At 41.7% G+C, this 19157-nt stretch overlaps 1 protein-coding gene across 1 annotated transcript in view; it reads left to right on the forward strand.

The window, feature by feature from the left end:
* The window catches only part of LOC138580894 (uncharacterized), a 109080-nt gene that overhangs the window by 7853 nt on the left and 82070 nt on the right, over positions 1-19157 (forward strand). Inside the window, exon 3 of the mRNA XM_069651802.1 lies at positions 8640-8702. Coding sequence (XP_069507903.1) covers positions 8640-8702 — 63 coding nt within the window. The remainder of the gene's footprint in view (positions 1-8639; positions 8703-19157) is intronic.

The raw sequence follows: 19157 nt of genomic DNA on the forward strand, positions 1-19157 counted from the left end.
TTTGATAACACCATTATCTGGCAGTTCTTAATGGGAAAACCTGACTGCACTAGTTAAAGGGAAAGAAGGCCACAGCAACTGCAAAGCACTTGAAGCTCAGTGTGAACAGATGAACTCTAGTAATCCCAGACAAGTAAAATGTTCACTCCCTAAGCAACTATAGGAGGGGTTTCCTTGTTTACAATACTTGGAAAAGTTTGGCTTCTCAACACTTAATGTTCTGTTTGTGTTTTACAGTCCCCAGATTCGTAGGTTTAGCCTATTCCACCCCCCATGCCCCTGATTAGGAGGATTTTGGTAGGTTTCTTTGCCACAAATGAAGCATTGGGTCCCACTGCTTTAACTTTTGAGACCTGATGAGAAGGATTTCTAGAATGATGTCCTGAGGGAGCTACTGAGTTAGCTTTTTGAGGTATGTGCAACCTCATCGAATCAGGACGATGGGCAGATCATATATGAACTAGTGCAATGTACCTATGCTGGTGGACTATTCTTACATTCATCTAGCTTTTTCCTCTACAGCATGGAATGGCACCCAGATGTGTGTGCTTATAAGTAAAGATCAGTAGTAACCAACTGGGGATGAGGGAGTTAAAGGAGCCGCTGATTGTCTGAATAAGTTGTCAGTGGGGGATTTGTCTCCGTTGCAAATCAGCACAGGCATCCAAGTTGAAGTAATTATGCTCACAGACTGCATGACTGTATGGATGAACTTACATGTAGCTGGTCTACACATCTCTTCCAGTACCAGCAAGGATTCCATAAAAGAACTGCCCTTTATACTCTATAAATGAGTGGGCTTTTGATAGCACAACCTAAGTCAAGAGACAATCCATCTTGAGTTTGCCCATTTTTTGATACACCTTGGCTTTAGAATACTCACTTTGTTGTACTCCACTAATAGTTGCCTAGAAACTTGGTCCTATCCAGATATCAATGTTGCATACACCGTCTTGAAGCAATGCCTAGATTGATAAACTCCAAACTGCATGTTCTAATTTAATATCTGTTGAAAGGTGCTCAAGTAAAACTGATATCTTCATTGGTATTAGATGGTGATGAAGAGCTCTGTCCTGCATCCTTAAGGGGTCTTGTCTGTTGGGAGTCTGAACATGGGCTCTGCAGACAGATGCTGAAGATTTGGGTAATGCATATATGCTTAGCTCTGACCAGGTCCTTGAAAAAGAGAATTCTTTGTTTTGCAATCCTAAACGTTGAACGGCACAGCACTTTTTGCACACACAGTGTGACATGTTATACAAGACCTTGGATGATAATTGCACTTATAAACACAATGTTTTGGGCTGCTATAGTCAACATAGTAAACTTCTTTGGTTTGAAATTATGTTTCCTCCTTGTGCAATGAATAATAGGGTTGCATGTGAACATGTGCCACAAAGGTTTAGTGCTCGTGGGTATACTTTCCAGTACTTGTCTTCCTCCTCTCCTGCCTTCTGTATCCTCTTTCTTCTTTTCCTTACCTTAGAAGAGAGGAATACTGCAAGAGGAGGAGGACGACGTAGTGAGTGATTTGGAGGAGGTAAAGAGAGAACAGGGATATCGCAGGCAGATGAATAGCAGGGAGCGAAGAATAAAATGTGAAGTAGGAACCGTAAACCGTTTCTTGGCCAACTTTCTTTTAATTTTGTGCACTTTGTGCCTAAATGCTTTTGTTCAAATTTCGTTATATATTTGTTATGTTATCTTGAATTTGCATAGCGCCTCCTGCCATAAGTTATGGCATTGAAGCGATATGTATGTTATTTTTGTGTGAGGGTAGAGGGATGTGGTTTGGAGCCGGTGTGGGTTAGAGAGAGGTTTGAGCAGTGCCCCCCTCTCTAACCCCCATTTAAAAAAAGAAGAAAGTAAAAGGAGGTGGTGAGAAAGAACTCCTGAGCAGGCAGACCGAGATGGAAGATTCCCCAGATACACTTGCATCTGGCAGACCTGTAGAAGAGCTACGAGGTATAAGCATGCAGTAAAGCGACGAGGAGGGGTTTGCAGTTAAGGGAGAGAATGGAATGAGTGGTGAAGATGAGGATAAAACGAAGGCGGCATCAAAAGTGTTAAGGGGGCATGAGTTGAGAGGGGGCAGTGAGAGGGGCGAATTGCAGTTAGTCAGGGAAGTTCCGTATTAGACCTGGTAGTCCCTTCCTCTAAGACACTGGATTACCTATCAAAGACCAGGCAGAGACTTCAAGGACTACACTTGGTGACGCTCACTCTTGATATTGAGCCTTGGTCAAGACCTTAGAGTCATTGCAGAAGCGATCCACTTGACTTGTGGAATGAAGCGTTGACAGCATTTGAAACACCCCAATCTGCCCATCATCCACCAAAAATTGCTGGACAGGGGGATGCAAACTTGGAATCTGTTCCAATAACTGCCTATCTATTATTTGTTTGTAACTCATTTCAACCTGAGGAGCAGCCAATTTGTTCTTTTTTTGAGTTGAGCCGTTTACTTGTGTGACTATTCCAAAAAATAAATCCCGTTATAGTACTAGTTTGGACTCTCTGCCTCATTAAGTCCCACTAGACTTTCAGGCACCCATCCTCCCCCTGCTTTTGTTTCTCCATAACACCACCTTATGACCTCTCCACCCAAGTTTGTGTATACCTTTCAGAGAATCCCTCTGACCTTACCTCTTACTTCAGCTTTAACTAGTAAAAAAACGAATTAATGAGATACATAGTTTTGGAAGCAGAAATGTATGAACACTCGTGAAATGTACTTGTGGGTGTAGTATCTTCTGACAGTTTGTAGGAAAATATCAGATCTCGAATATGAATATATTGAAAATAAATTTTAATAATGAACAAAACCTTTAAAAAAAGAAGGAATTTTGATATATAAAACTGTTGCTTATCCCATGGCACAGTTATTCTAAAGGCGATTATCTCCAAGTGTTATAATGGATGCTCTGATTCCTGGAACAAAATGTGATTATTTGCAACTTTATATAATTTTCAGATAGGAATGATTTCATCTTTAGCACAAGGTTCTGATTTGCCCTGCACAATATTTGATATGCAACAAATTAATAATGTACATTAAATCAGAGGTTTATACAGCACTTTCTATGATCTATCTATCTATGATTTTCAAAGGCCTCAGGGCGCTCACAAGACAGACAACATTTAACATAAGTGGGAAAAAGCAGAAAGGGGTCTGTAACAGAGAGGGAAAAAAGGGGGCATATTTAAAAATAACTAGTACTATCCTCTATCACAAAGAAGTGTGTTAAATTGTTTTCCTGAACCTAATTATTGAGTCACAAGCTCGTAGTTCCATGGGCAGTGAGTTCCAGATAGTGGGTGCGCAGCCATTGAAGCCTGCGCCACCAAACCTTTTCAAGGTGACGCATGGTTGGAAGAGGAGCAGATCATTGTTAGATCAGAGAGTGTGTCTAATAGAAGCTTTGTGGATTCTCGAGGAAAGATATGAAGGTGCTTGATCTGAGAGGAATTTGAAAATCAGGACTGAACCCTTAAAGAGTATCCGCTGCTTAACAGGAAGCCAATGTAGTTTCCTAAGTGATTCCGAGAACTTAGAAAGCCAACTGAGCCCACATACTGCACGAACAGCTCCATTGTGTGAGACCTGTAGCTTCCTGATGTTCGATTAGGAAGAGCCTACCAAGAGGCTGTTACAGTAGTCTAACTTTGAGTTAACAATAGCTGCGGCAATCCATGCACGATTGACCTCAGACAGATAAGGGCGAATTTGCCATAATAGGCTAATAAAGAACGCACATAGGGATTTGAGATATGAGACGTGTCTCTGAAATGTAAGATGAGAGTCAAAGTAGACTCCAAGAGTTTTAACAGTTTCCGATACAACAATGCAAGTGCCATTTATCATAAAAGAATTGTATCAAGTCTCAAGATTATTCAATTTGTGCTGAGTACCTATAATGAGCCACTCAGCTTTGGAGTCATTCAAGGCCAGAGTGTTTAAAGCACCCATGTTTGTATGGCCTTGAAAACTTCATTTATTCTAATTGAGTCTGCAGTATAGACCCCAGATAGTTTGAAGACAATCTGGGTGTCATCAGCATAGTTTGCAAAATAAACTCAGAGAGAGGCAAGAAGATTGCACAAAGGTTTGGAGTAGACATTAAAAAGTAAGGGCGATAAACAAGATCCCTGAGGGACTACGCAGGTTAGTAGGGTTCTCTGAGATTGAGCATTTCCTTTCACGACATTAACTGTTCTTTGTCCAAGAAAAGATCTGAACCAGTTAGCAGCCCGAGTAGTGCATGTTCCAACTTTAATCAGCCTTTCTTCTAGGAGAGCATGATCAACCAGGTCGAAAGCTGAGGAGAGATCCAACAAGAGCAGCAAGGCAGCATTGCCTCCTTCAATAGTTTCCGTTATGTTGGTTTTTAAGTCCAGCAAAGCGGTCTCTGTCCCAAAATCAGTACGGACTCCAGATTGTTTGTTTTCCAAGACAGAGTTACATTCCATAATGTATACAGGCTATTTGATCAATTATTTTCAGCAGAAAAGCTACGTTGGTCATAGGTCTGTAATTACCAACAATAGTGGTGTCTAGATTCTCCTTCTTCATTAAGGGAGTTATCCAGGCCTCCTTAATATTTCCTGGGATGAGGGCCGCTTCAAAGGAACGATCAACAAAGCTTGTAACCTAGGGGACAAGTGTAGTAGCAAAATCCGTAGAGTGTTGCTGGGAAGACATCTCCCTTACAGGATGTAGGTATGAGCTTTTGTATAATCTCTAGAACCTCTTCCTCTGATACTTGCTTGAAGGAAAAAAGGGTGGTATCTGAGGTAGAGGCAACATGTGGCAATACAGGATCAACTGTGGTTGGCTGGAACAGTTTGACGTGGTGCAAAATATGGTTTTGGTGTTATATGTTTTTTTTTGGGTGAAATGAAGTTCTCAGCTCTAGACCCCTTAAGTTCTTGTAGAACTGAGAAAAGTTCTTTAGATTTCGATTTGGCTTTATCTATTCTTTCATTCATGTTTTTCTGTTTGGCTTTGAAGATTTCCTCCTTAAAGCTCTTGACTGCGACTTTGTATTTAGTAATAGTCATCCGACGGATTCTTACGCCAATAACATTCAGCCTTGCGTTTCACTGGTATGTAGAACATCTGGGTTGAACCATTGGTTGAAATGAGTTACTTTATTCTTTTTAATAGATCTGACCGGTGCTAATGAGTCAAAAACCTTATTCATCGCGAGATAAGCTCCCATCCATAGATGGGAGGGGTAGCACCCTGGATGCAAAAGATTCAACAGAGACTTTTTTACAGTTTCTTCTCGATGTGCAGGCATTAATTATGTGCAAGGATTAATTTCTTTAGGTATTTTAGTGAGAGACAATGTAATTGAAATTTCAAAAAGGAGAAAGGAATGGTCAGATCAGATACATTGTTCAACTGATGTAATCTTCAGGATTTGGTTTTTGAGAGAATCCAGTCCAGGATGTTTCGCCCGATTATATATGTCGGGGTATGAACAAACAGGGCGAAACCAATAGTTTGGAGTGATAGTAGTAGCAAGAGGGCCCCATGATCAACAGGATTATCAGCCCAGAGGTTAAAGTCACAGAGAATAATAAAAGGTGTAATTTCCTTGGAAGTACCTCCAGTGAAAGATAGAAGCTGTTCTTCAAACAGTGTTGTTTGTTTAGGAGGTCTATGTAGAAGTAACAAGCTGACCAAGTTTATAGAATTAATATTAATTTTACAAATATGGCTTCACATAGGTCAAGAGTGGGGTGGGTAGATATATGCAAGTTTAACTCTTGTTTATCGAGTATAGCTACTCCACCCCCTCCTGTACCTGTGCAATAGTAATGAACACACACCAGCCTGTTGGAGTAGCCAACTGTATAGATTGAGACGTTGATTCATGGAGCCAAGTTTCAATAACTAAGAGAATATCAACGTTAGTTTCTACAAGACCATCCCCAATTTCCACAGCATGTTTTACTAAGGAGCGTGTGTTAATCAGGCAGTTCTGTATTTTATTCAGGACACCCGGAGCGGCTAAAGATACAATGGGGTGGGATGGTCTTTCAACATTATTCAGCGTGGCCTGATCTAGAGTAAGTTTCTGAGCAGTAACATGGAAGGCTCTTAGTGAGGGGTGGGGGGCTGCAAAGACTGGCTGGCATGTTATTAGCCAGGGGGTGGCCGTATTGCTGTAAACTGGAGTTTACCAAACGCTATCATCTAAGCTGGCCCTAACACGGACGTGGTGATGCTTTTGAATTGTTGCAACAAGGCTACATTGGGTTTGCATAATTCACTGCGAGTTGCGTAACAAATTAAAAAGGTATGACAATGTTAACGCCTATACAGAGCAGCACAGAACAGCTCACCTCGCACACCTTGAACTAACCAGCACAAACCTGCTGGGACGCGCTGACACGCCTGGCTGTGTCTTCTAAAATGGGTAACAAACTACAAGTTCAAGACTTCTAAGGAGCGAAGTACCTCAAGCTCTGAGTGAGACACTAAAAGATAATAAAATCTGATACAATAAAATCGGGACTGCACTAATTTTAAAAGATGATATTAATATTTCTTAAAAAGCAGTTAATGGCAAAACAATCCAGTTTAAACAGAATTTCATTTTTCTTTAAAGAGGCACGCTAAAGGTGAGTGCTTCTTGTTGATATAGATGGTATTGCACCAAAATGTCATAACAAAAAATGCTGAATGCACGTTTTGTGTGCATTTCGGGATAGTTTACATGGTTGAATCCCAAAATGCTGAACTAGGTTAGCAGGGGTTGCCGGGGTGTCCCACGCTCCCCTAGTTCGGTATTATGGGCTGCCAGGGTGTCCCCCGCATACACTAAAGGCACAGTGGCGGACAAACAACAGAAATTCGAAAAGCTTGAATTATAAAATGCGAGCAAGTGGGCTTTGCAATGTTGTAATTCGAGCTTTTCGGATTCAGTCATTTAACGTACATCTGCTATGGATAAGTCCTTTCAGCTGCTGTGGAATAGACTCATAAATACTGTGCAGAGCTTGGTGTATTGGATTGTTTTTAGAAGCTCACATTTAGCACGGTCTCTAAATCCTACATTTTTTATTAGTATCTTTGGAAAGTGTGCTCTTAAAATGCACCATTTAGTCCCATTATTAGAAAAGGATTATTTAGGTGTTGACTCTTCCCACATACCCTGTTTGGGTTGGCAGTTCACTGGCTGCACTTGCTTGATGGGTCTCCTCATCACTCAGTGGCTCACATGCCTAAAAAATAGTCCAGATTAATACTAATTTAGAACAAATTAAAGGAACATTGCTTGTGGTTATGGTTTATGGTTCCAAAGAATATTTGAACCCAACATGGAAACGCAATGCCAGGCAAAGAGGTTTGTGGGCATAAAATCTCTTCAGATTTTGGCCCACTAGTTGCAGATTAAATTGACCCGCTATCGGTAAGCTCACGTACCGCAGAGGAGGACCTCTTTACCTCTGCTTTTTGTGATGGTGGTTGCAAGGGATATTTACAAGAGGCTCTCTGACTGGTTGCATATCACGCAGGAGACTTCTGATAGTTTTACAATCTTGAAATGAAAACAGTCTCGGGCTTTCCCAAACCCTATGAGAAAAGGTTGCTTGTTCTGATTAACAAGGAATTGCGCTGATCTTCAAAGTAGATAGTCCTTTGATTAGGTAAGGGAGCGCTTCAGTTGAAACAGCACATTGTATGATGGAAACTGTTTTCCCTCTCCCTCAGTGTATGGAAGTGATGGTAGAATTTGCTGATGCAAGTGATTAGTCTAGCTGTGTGCGACACAACCAGATATTGAATGGCTGTCTCAAAGTTAGCTTGTAGCAGAAATGGTTTTATTTCGGACAGCAGTTTTATTAGGTACTTGGCTGTCTGCCTTCTACTTAGCAATGTGGTGATTGAAGGAGAGAGTGCAGTCAATCATGAAGGCTAATGATTTGGCTCTTGGGGCTAGTTCTGACGTGAACTCATCAAGAATCATATCTAACATCCATAATTGGATGTGTGTTGTTTTGCCGAGGAGCAAGAGCTCTGTTTCGGTACGGTTTTTGTTTTTCATATGTGCTTGATATCCAGGATTTGCACTTATTGGAAGGTTGTCTTAAAGTATGCAAAGTTACTGGTAGATGTCAGTCAAAAACCTTTATTACATGGTCTTTATTTACTTTTTTCCTTTGTTCCCTACTTCTTTCCTTTTCTCTTTGCCTTTCTTTTCTCCCATTTCCACCTAACCCTTCATGGCTTTACTTTATTCATTGCTTATCTCCCTTTCCTTAGTGTTTTACTTAATATGTTTCATTGTATTCTTTATTCCTTTCTTAGTTTTTTCTTTCCTTTCATACTTTTTTCTTTCTTTTCACTAATCAGCCATTTCACTGGTGTCTTGTTTTTTCTTTTGCAATTTTCCCTTATTCTGTTTTTCTTGCATCTTTTTAAAGTTTCATGTATTCTCTTACCTATTCTTCACTTAATTTCCTTTCCAGAGTTTCTTGCTTTTACTGCTACGTTCATTTATTTTCTTTTTTTCTAGTTGATTCGGGATTGTTTTTTTCTTTGTCTATCTCCACACTCTCCACTCTCCCACTTAGTTCTCCTTCCATCTGTCTTAATGTGACCTTGACCTCTTTTTATTTTAAAGGTCTTGTGGCTGATGCGAAGTTGCAAGAAAGTCAAAAAGTTATAAAAATGGAAGAATTTGAAGGTATGTCTTCTAGGTTCACATTCACAGATGTATCTCTCTCCCCATATGTTTATGGCAATCATTGTCCTCCTGTGCATTTATTTTACATTTAAAATAATCATTTTTTCTATTTACTTTTTCCCTTTCCCCTGCCGTTCACTGTCCTTATTTCTTCAAAACAATGTCTTTGTTGCGTTCTTTAATAGAAGGGTAGATAGTGGCGTGCAGTAGAAATGTAACCTTTCCCTTAACCATCTACATGCACCAACTGACCCATCATTTATCATGTGCTGTACGTTTGGAATGTCGATATTACACTTATCAAAAACAGAACCCTTGTCAACTAAAAAAGCAGCAGAGATTCAAAGTAGAAGAAAAATTGTTATTCGATCAAGCAGTATTGCTAAACAATAAAGATGGCAGAAGCTGCTAAAGAAAGTGACATGAAGGAGGCGGCACACCGAGAAAAGAAGCAAGAAATACAAGTTAAGGATGGGCAGGATGTAAGTTGGATGCAGTGGCAACACAGCAGGGAATAGAATCCCCAGCCCTGCTGTCATCCAAGAGCACAAAACTAAAACCAATTTTGTAGAAGAAAACAAAAGGAAACAAAGAGATGAGTTCCCAAATCATAAAGAAACGTGAACAAAATTGGCAGTAGACATCCTCAAAGTGATGACAGTAAATGTCAAGCAGCATGTTTCGGTAGGCAGGAGTCGCGCAGTGGGACTTTACAAAAATTAAATTAAAATAAAATATTGGCCAGAAATCACAGATCTCAGAATGTGCACACAAGCAGAACTTCACGACAGATCAAATTTGAAAAAGATTGATAATGTTAGAGATTGTATGATTTATTGTCTTTGTAAACTATTCTCAACATTTGCATAGAAGGAACTATTAGAATGTAAAGGCTGGTAAATTGACAGCGTATACCAGAATAGTCCCTAAGGCCACACTGTATTGCGTTACCTGAGAAGAAAGTGTAGACCGTGCAGGAAAGGGAAGCAACATCCAGCTTTCTCAGATCATTTTAAATGTTCAAACACACAGCTATGGAAGCGAAAAGTGGGCAAATAAAACAGTCCGCCCAAAACAGAGCCCAGATTAGACATTCAGATGAACCCCCTTTAAAAAAAATAACTCGAAGGCACTTCATAAAGACAGTAATGCTCAGACAGAGAGTGGACCTGCTGCCTGCTTTTCAAACACAAAGACCTCTTTACTGGAAGCATGATGGGTGCAGGAGAAATGAATTCCTTGGGTTTGGACCATTTCTGTGGGCAGTTGAGGTGAGGTAGCGTTTTATTTGTGGATTGACCTATTAGATCGTGTACCATCGCACTATGATACCATCCCTAGAACCAGATGAAGGGCTGCACTTCTGCCCGGATCTCGACCCTTGAAGCAGCAGTCTGCATTCCCTTCCTGAAGGGCAAGGCCCTTTCGTGAGATTGTTGCTAACGTGCTCATACATCTAAGTCAGTTACATTCTACTTGCTGCCTGCTTTTTAATTCATAATTCGTTGTCAATTTTCTATTCTGATTGTCCATATTTTTTTAATTCTGTGTTCAAGCATTCTGGGAGCAGTTGCTGGAGAGAATTTTGTATATTCTCTCTGCACCTGTTTTTTCAAGATCTCTTTCCTTTGAGCCAAAGTTGACCTTTTGTTTATGAATGTGTGTCGAGTCATAAAAGGTCATACGATTTTCATAGAGATCCCTCAAAATTGAGTGGAAGTTGAATACTTGCACTGGATGCTAATTGTTTAGATGATGTTCCCTCCTTTTTAAATTCCTGCTTGTACATCATGTTCTCCTCTGTTGTTTGTGCTGTAGGTATTCCCTGTGATATCTTTCAATCCTTATTTTTTACAGACCTATTCCTCATTGCAACCCTGACGTTCTGTATCTAATTAATGATAGCAGTGAGTTGTGCTTGGAGAGATTAAGAATTACATTCAAGTCCCAGATTTCTAATGAGCAATATGGTGCTATTGAAAGTATTCAGTGCTGCAGAAGCATGCATGAAGTGTATCATGCTCAAATAGCCTTTATTCTCTGTCCTTCTATTGGTATGTGGCACTCCTGTGCTATTTTATGCGAAGAGAGTGAGAGAGAGAGAAAATATGCTTTATTTAGGATTTTTCCATTGCATGTTAACGTACAGTAACGAAAACAAAAATGTGTCATTATTTTAATTGTGTATCTATTTTACTAAAAATCCCTGCCACCTTTACTCACATCTGTCTAGTACCTGTGCTTTGTTGCAGTTAAAAATGCGAGGCTTAAACAGTCCCAACTTTTACATCTTAAGTCTTTCCTTCCGAGATGTTGAAGGTGAATTTTGTCAAGAAACTGATACAACCTGTATATCCCGTTCAGACCCTCCATGTGTCATCGTTTAGTAAGCCCACTTTGAAACAGTTGCCTTTATCAGAATCAGACAGAGCAAACACTGTCACCACTTAAACACATGGTTTACGCCCCATATGAAAGCTATCAGACAAGAAAAACGTCCAAGTGAAGAAATCTGGAGATCAGACCCTTCTGACGTCAACAAAAATAACCTGAATAAACTAGCCACCCTCTATAAAAAAGAAATTGTCTTTGCTAAACAAACATCCTACAACTCCCGAATCGCCCAAGCCAACTCAAACACTAAAGAATTGTTTGCTATCCTTAAAGAAATAGAATCCCCCATGCAAGCACTTGACTCCTGCCTTAAGGATAAGAACTGGTGCACGAGTGTACAAAATTCCTTGGCTAACAATGCTCCGGACAAAGATTAACGATAAAAAAGATACCATTACTGCGTCTAAAACGATATCAATGGTACCTCTAAGACAGCCATGAATGCCTCACCACCACCGCAATGAACTTTAACTCCTCCTATATCACTGACCCCTAGATACCACTTTCGCAAAGTATCTACCAAAGAAGTTGAGAAAGTTATCCTCACCCTCAAACCATCCAATTGTCAAGGCGACCCATGTCCAACCCAAATTATAAAAGACGCTGTCTGTGAACTTTCCCCCTTTATTACTAAACTCATTAACGCCTCATTGACATCAGGCACCATACCTAGCAACCTGAAACATTCCTGGGTCCTTCCCCTCCTCAAAAAACAAACCCTCGACCCTTCTATCCCAACGAATTACCGTCCCATTACTACAGTGCCATTCCTACTAAAAATCTTGGATAAAGTAGCATACCTACAAATTCAGCACCACCTGGAACAAAACCACCTTCTAGGCGTTCCCCAGTCTGGCTTCAGACCTAAGCATGGTACTGAGACTGCACTCCTAGACCTCAAGGCACAAATAGACACACTAAGAGACAAAGGTAACACGGCACTCCTACTCCTCGACCTCTCAGCCGCGTTCGATCTGGTGGACCACTCAATAATATGCAACAACCTGGTCTCCGCGGCCTGCTTCTCACAGGAGGCAGTCGCTTGGATCCAGTCGTTCCTTGATAATAGAACAATACGAGTATTCTCTCCACTAGCAGCTGTGGACCCCGCGCCTATATTATGCGGTGTACCCAAAGGCTCCTGCGTCTCGCCCACTCTGTACAATATCTTCACAAAGCCCCTTTTCGATAATCTAGATGGTCTAGGTATCACCTACACAAACTATGCAGATGATACACAGATCCTCATCCCGCTGACGGGAGATTATGATAAGGATTTGGCCTTTGTGAACAGAGTGTACCTCATCATCCAGGCATAGATGGCCTCCCTCCGTCTATGCCTGAATGATGACAAAACTGAACTCCTCATTCTAGGTACTCCCTCCAACATTAAAAAAATGGGTCCTAATCATGCCTCCCTCATAATTGATAACAACATCATTACCGTTGCCAAAGTAGTCAAAACTCTTGGCTTCTACATAGACTCTACGCTCACCTTTGGTAAACAAGTAAATGCTTTGGCATCTGCCACATCCTACACTTGCAAACTTATTAGCGGAGCCAAGCCATTCCTATCACCTAACAACTGCATCACTTTAGCGAGAGCCCTAATCTTGTCCAAACTGGATTATTGCAACGCCTTATACTTAGGCAGCAATAAATTAATTACTTCCAAAATTCAAACCCTCCAAAATAACGCCCTGAGAGCTGCTCTAAGTCTCCCCAAAAATGCCCACCTATCTGATCTTAGAAGATCCGTCAACTGGCTCTCTACAAAAGATAAAATTCTCCTTAAAACTGCATCCCTAACACACAAATGCCTTAACCATGCAGCCCCACAATACCTCACAGACAGACTCATTAGACAAACAGCCTCCCGCTCCCTAAGAAAAGCTAATTCCAACCTACTACTAGTACCTAGATTTAAGCTCACTAAATCCGGTGGGAGCAGTTTCCCTGTTAAAGCAGCTCACTATTGGAACTCCCTTCCTCCTGCTCTAAGAGATTTACCCTACCTACAATTTAGATCTAGTCTCATTCACTGGATAAAGGAACATGATGTCTGACCCCACTTGACAGGCACCCTGACCTGCATCCCTCCTAGGATCTTTTGTATATATGTGACTTCATTACTTGTGCTATATCCATGTGCTTCATACCTACTCCTGTTACTTACTGTATATACCTACCTGCTCTGCCTATTGTCTTTGCATACAGCTTTGTAACCTTAGCTGTACTATTCCTGTATGTAACTGTGTAACCTAAGCCTAACAACCTTCTTTATGCTTTCGCGCCCGAATACCTCCGGGTCTGGTGCGCAATATAAATAATAAAACAAACAAACAAATAATAAAAAAGCTTACAGCCTAGTTCATCACCGGATTTGTTTCTATCTAAGCATTGCCAGGCACGCCTGCCTTTTGCCACTATCTTTCAGCAAAGGTTTTAGTTTGGGCACTTTTTAATAGCACTGTTAATCCTATGTAAGTGTGCCAGCGAGTCGTCTTATTCAAACCTACTGGCCAAGTTATAGCTGCAGCCCTTCTATCTAAAGCATCCTGACCCTATCAGTAGCGGGTTAGATGTGCCTTTACCATTGTGCTCTTTAGAGTCTGCGACAACATGTCAATTAATTACTCTACAATACACCAAGAGGGCTTTATTTTGGTGCAGATCTGGAGACATAAGAAGTGCTCAGCATCACGACTCTGACACCATATTGATATAAATGGGACTTGGTTTTTAACAGATTTCAAAAGAACCCTTAAGATCTGCTAATAATGATTTCAACAAAAGATGGTCCAGTTTTAATAGGATGTAACAATGGGATGGTCCACCCAAGGAAAAGGTGGACTAACACAGGGCACACTTTTGTCGTGACTGGCGTCAGTCATGAATATTCACTGATTGTCTTCAGGACGAATTTAGTCTTAAGTAAGTTAACATAAGATGCTACAAAAGACTCACTTGAATCAGTTTGCACATATATGTTCTCAAAACATGTTCATTTATACTTGAAACAAAAAATGTTGTAAATTTAAGCAAACTTCATTACATTAGACATGTTTGCAAAATAAACAATTTCAAATTATAATTCTGATTATTTTTACAAAGAAAACTGGACTTTCATTCCCTTTTCACTGTGAAGCAATATCTTCCAAATCATATATTTGTACGACGTGTTTCGGGACTAGCCCTTCATAAGGTACATTTTCAATTAAATGCTGTGAACAAATAAAATAAATCAATGTCAATTTTGGGTTCTATTAGACTTCTTATTTGTTTTAGTGAAATGATCAAAAGGACTGACCTGTGTCTTATCAGTGTCCATTTACTGGAAAAAGTTCAAAGGAAGGTAACCGCCTGTGTGGTAATCCAAACTTGGGCAATTTGTTGCATTTCACCCCTAAATCAAAGGTATATAATATATCGTCATTTCACAACTTCATTCATGTTATACCGTGAGTGGGACCAAGTCGCCTCGTAAAGACTTCTGTCTACTCACCGTCTTCACAGTGATTCTAGACTCGATGGTATTCAGTGTAAAAGTGCCCTCGTGATTGTATTACTGGTGCTCTCTTAGATGCTTTTCACGAGCTCCAGAAGTGGCGCGGGCAGGAGCCCCCACCAGCAGCCACCCACGCGCTCCAACTCCTGGAGGCAGCGACCGCAACTCTACCGCGACCGCAACGGGCCATCCCTCCCACCCAGGCTCGGAGGTGCAACGGCCAGCCCTGTCAGGGCCCCCCCATCTGCCCACACTGCCCCCACATGAAGTCAAGCACCGGTGACCCATCGGGGCACGCACCGCACCGCGCCGACATTCCCTTCCTGAAACAAAATGTCGGGCGCGATGCGGCATGAAAGCGAGGCTCGGCTTCCCCCGGTCGCCTAGCAACGAGTTGTTTTAAACTCGCACTTCCGCCGGCAGGCGGAATAGCCGGCGGCCACTCGAAGGCCAGTACAAGGCCCTGTTTTGCCCCTGTTTAGCGCATGTGAGCGCAACACCCAATCTACATTCCCTCCAAAAGATTCTGCTGCATTGGAGAATCCAGTACAGAGCCTAGACTGTTCCTTGAAGGAGATAGAAGGTCTCCTGACGGACCCTATAGAAAGAGACTATTCTAACCGTGGGACAGCCTCCGCTATGCCGAGGAGGAAGCAGTACTCTCTACTTGCACTGTCTGGACTCAACCCATTGTGAGTAAAGCATGACACCCTTAGTTGCTTAGTCTACCCTACGATCCACATGTGAATGTCTACTGATTACTGCTAGTATATACACACAAACTTGGTGAATTTTCTCTTGCTAACTATTTGTTAATCATGTGCATCAGGCTATTGCTACTATTCTCATGCAACATATCGCGCCACGCCTACTAGTGTCGCTGCAATCATGTTGTGCCCTTTGGTCGCTCATTGACCACAGTAATTGTGTTGTGCCCTTTGGTCGCTCATTGACCACAGTAATTGTGTTGTGCCCTTTGGTCGCTCATAGACTATAGCAATTGTGTTGCCCATGGCCATATATTCACCACACTGCCATCTGTACGAGCCCTATGATTACTGCAACTTAACACTATGTGCCTGACCTCACTCTCTAGATAACAACATAGCAGACTTAGCAGTTACTCTGCCTGCACTATACCATAACTAAAACTCTAGCCACCTATCCAGATACAGGACGCTTACACATTACACAATGCTCCTTATACTATCCTATCTAGTATACCTGGCCTCCTCACTTGCCTCACTCGCCCCATGGGAACATCTCACTATGTCGCCTCTTATAGCAACTACAATACAACAATCCACTACACAATATAACATAGCTGACAGAAACCTAAGATTACGAGCAAGACTACCCAGAATCTTTGATCCGCTCATCAAATACGAAACTAACACCACTCGAGAACCTACTCGCAAACCATTCACCCATAACCACGTTAAGCACAATAACTACCAAACTAACAAAGAAACATTTGCCACTCCCAATGCTGCAAAAAATACTACTACACATCTTAACCGCACACCTAAACTCAAAGGAGCCTTAATAAACGCTAGATCCTTAGTCGCCCACGCCATAGAAATATCTGAAGTTATCCTGACAGAAGACTACGATATCCTAGCCATTACAGAAACTTGGCTGCATGAGGCATCAGGCCCAGCACTATCCCTAGCCGTGCCCAATAATTATACTATCCTCAGATCGGATAGGTGCGGAGCTCGAGGTGGAGGACTAGCCATCATCGTCAAAACTAAACTCCAGATGAGACTCACCCCCTCACCAACCATTGAATCTTGTGAGATAATGTCCACCAAGACACCTACAGCTAACTCACAAACCCTTAACCTTCACTTGATATACAGACCTCCAGGTCCAATCAAGAATTTCATAGAAGACTTAACTACCATCCTATCAGAAAACCTTAAAGATACTACTCAATCAATATTACTAGGCGACCTCAATATTGGCTTTAATGATATCAACGACTTACAAGCCACAGCAGCCTCCAACACCCTAACAGAACTGGGTTACACACAAAGAGTGCTTGAGCCCACCCATATCAAAGGGAGAACCCTTGATTGGATTGCTGACCACAACTGCATTATAGCCACTCTCACCATCTCACCCCAAATCTGGTCAGATCACCATCTAATCTCATTCTCCTGGGACACTGCCACCCCCAAACTGCAACAACCGTGTGCACCTCCTGCACTTACCAGAAACAAAAAAAACATGACACTAGACAAACTACTCCCCGGCATCATGCCCACTTTGGACGCTCTACCTGACAACCTTAACCCTAACAGCCTAGTGGAAGAATTTAACAATATCATGAACAAAACTCTTGACAACATCGCACCACTCAAGCTCAGAAACAGCAAGCCAAAGAACCACCTGAACAACTGGTTCACCCCTCTCTTAAAAAATCTGAGATTAGAAAAAAGGAAATGGGAAAATACATGGAAAATTAACCCCAGCCCAGAAAATAAACTGAAATTAGCTAAAATCTCTTCTCATTACAAAAAAGAAATCATCTTAGCTAAACAAGAGACCTACAATAACAGAATCACACAAGCCAAATCAAGTACTAAAGAACTGTTCACCATACTCAGAGAACTGGAAAACCCAATAACACCTCAAGACAACTGTCTTAAAGATAAAAAGTGGTGCTCCGAAATCCAGCAAGCCCTCTCTAACAAAGTCCGAAACCTCCAAAAGAAAATAGAACTAAAACGTGAGACCCTAGCACCCAATATATTACCGCCTATCAAGACACTTCCTAACTCCAAACCCACTACGCAATTCCACTTCTCCAAAGTCTCCATACTAGAAGTAGAGAAAGTAATACTCGGTCTAAAACCGTCCAACTGCAAAGGAGACTTATGTCCAGCACAACTCATCAAAGATGCCGCACGAGATCTAGCACCATTTATCACCAAGTTAATTAATGCCTCCTTTACCACAGGCATTATCCCCAGTAACTTAAAAGAGTCCTGGGTGCTCCCACTCTTAAAAAAGGCTACTCTAGACCCCACTATACCCACTAACTATAGACCTATTACTACGGTACCGTTCCTTCTGAAGATACTGGACAAGGTGGCATATATACAAATCCAGAGCTTCCTGGAACAAAACCAACTACTAGGCTCCCGACAATCTGGCTTCCGCCCTCTTCACGGTACAGAAACTGCATTGATTGACCTGAAAGCCCAAATAGACAAAGTAAGAGATTCTGGAAAACCAGCACTCCTCCTGCTACTAGACCTATCGGCCGCTTTTGATTTAGTGGACCATAAAGTCCTATGTAACCACCTAGATTCAGCAGCACACTTCTCCACTGAGGCTATAGCATGGATACAATCCTTCCTCAGTGACCGCACCATGAGGGTTTTCTCACCTATAGCAGCTGCAGACCCAATCCCTATTACCTGCGGTGTGCCACAGGGATCATGCGTTTCACCAACGCTATATAACATATTCACTAAGCCCCTGTTTGATGATCTGGACCATCTGGGTATCAGGTATACCAACTACGCTGACGATACCCAGATCCTCCTCCCACTCACAGGGGTTTACGAAAAAGATCTAGCAATGGTGAACAAAATATACAGCATCGTTCAGGCATGGATGGCAACCCATGGCCTATGCCTGAACGATGATAAAACTGAGCTTCTTATCCTAGGCACCGCACCCCTCATCAAAAAACTAAGCTCAAACTACTCTTCCTTCATCATAGATGGGAACTGCATACAAGTTGCCAAAGAAGTTAAAACATTAGGCATCTACCTTGATTCTACCCTATCATTCTCCAAACAGGTAAACTCCCTAGCTTCCTCGACAGCCTACACATGTAAGCTCATTAGAGCAGGAAAACAATTCCTTTCCCAGCACAGTTGTCTAACATTAGCCAGAGCCCTTATCATCTCTAAACTAGATTATTGTAACGCACTGTACATAGGAGCCACTAAATCTATCATAAACAAAATCCAGATACAGCAAAACAAGGCCCTCCGAGCGGCATTGAACATCCCCAGGAGAGAACACATTACAGTAATAAGAAGGAAACACAAATGGCTCTCCACCCATGAGAAAATCAGACTCAAAACTGCATCTCTCACATACAAATCCCTACACAACAAAGCCCCCCAATATCTTAAGGACAGATTCACCAGAACACACCCCACAAGACAAACCAGACTTGCTTACACCAATCGCTTACAAGTACCACGCTTTAAACTGACCACCATAGGCGGAGCTAGCTTACCAGTCAAAGCTGCTCAATTGTGGAACGAATTACCCACTACTGCGAGGCTAGAACACTCCTTTTCCAAATTCAGGCAAATTGTAATCAACTGGCTAACGACAGCAACTGCTAATTGAACCCATGATAATGCTCACGCCTGTTTGCTACACAGTATCTGCACCATACGATTGTAAACTTGTATTGTAAACTTGCACCTGTAACTGGTAATGTCTGTAACTGGTAATGTCTGTAACTTGTAACTGTAACCTGTAACTTATGCTCTAAGCTGTACATATTCTTACTTTCTGCG

Source organism: Ambystoma mexicanum, chromosome 3p (genome assembly GCF_040938575.1).
Source record: "Ambystoma mexicanum isolate Mex_15411 chromosome 3p, UKY_AmexF1_1, whole genome shotgun sequence".
Taxonomy (NCBI): domain Eukaryota; kingdom Metazoa; phylum Chordata; class Amphibia; order Caudata; family Ambystomatidae; genus Ambystoma; species Ambystoma mexicanum.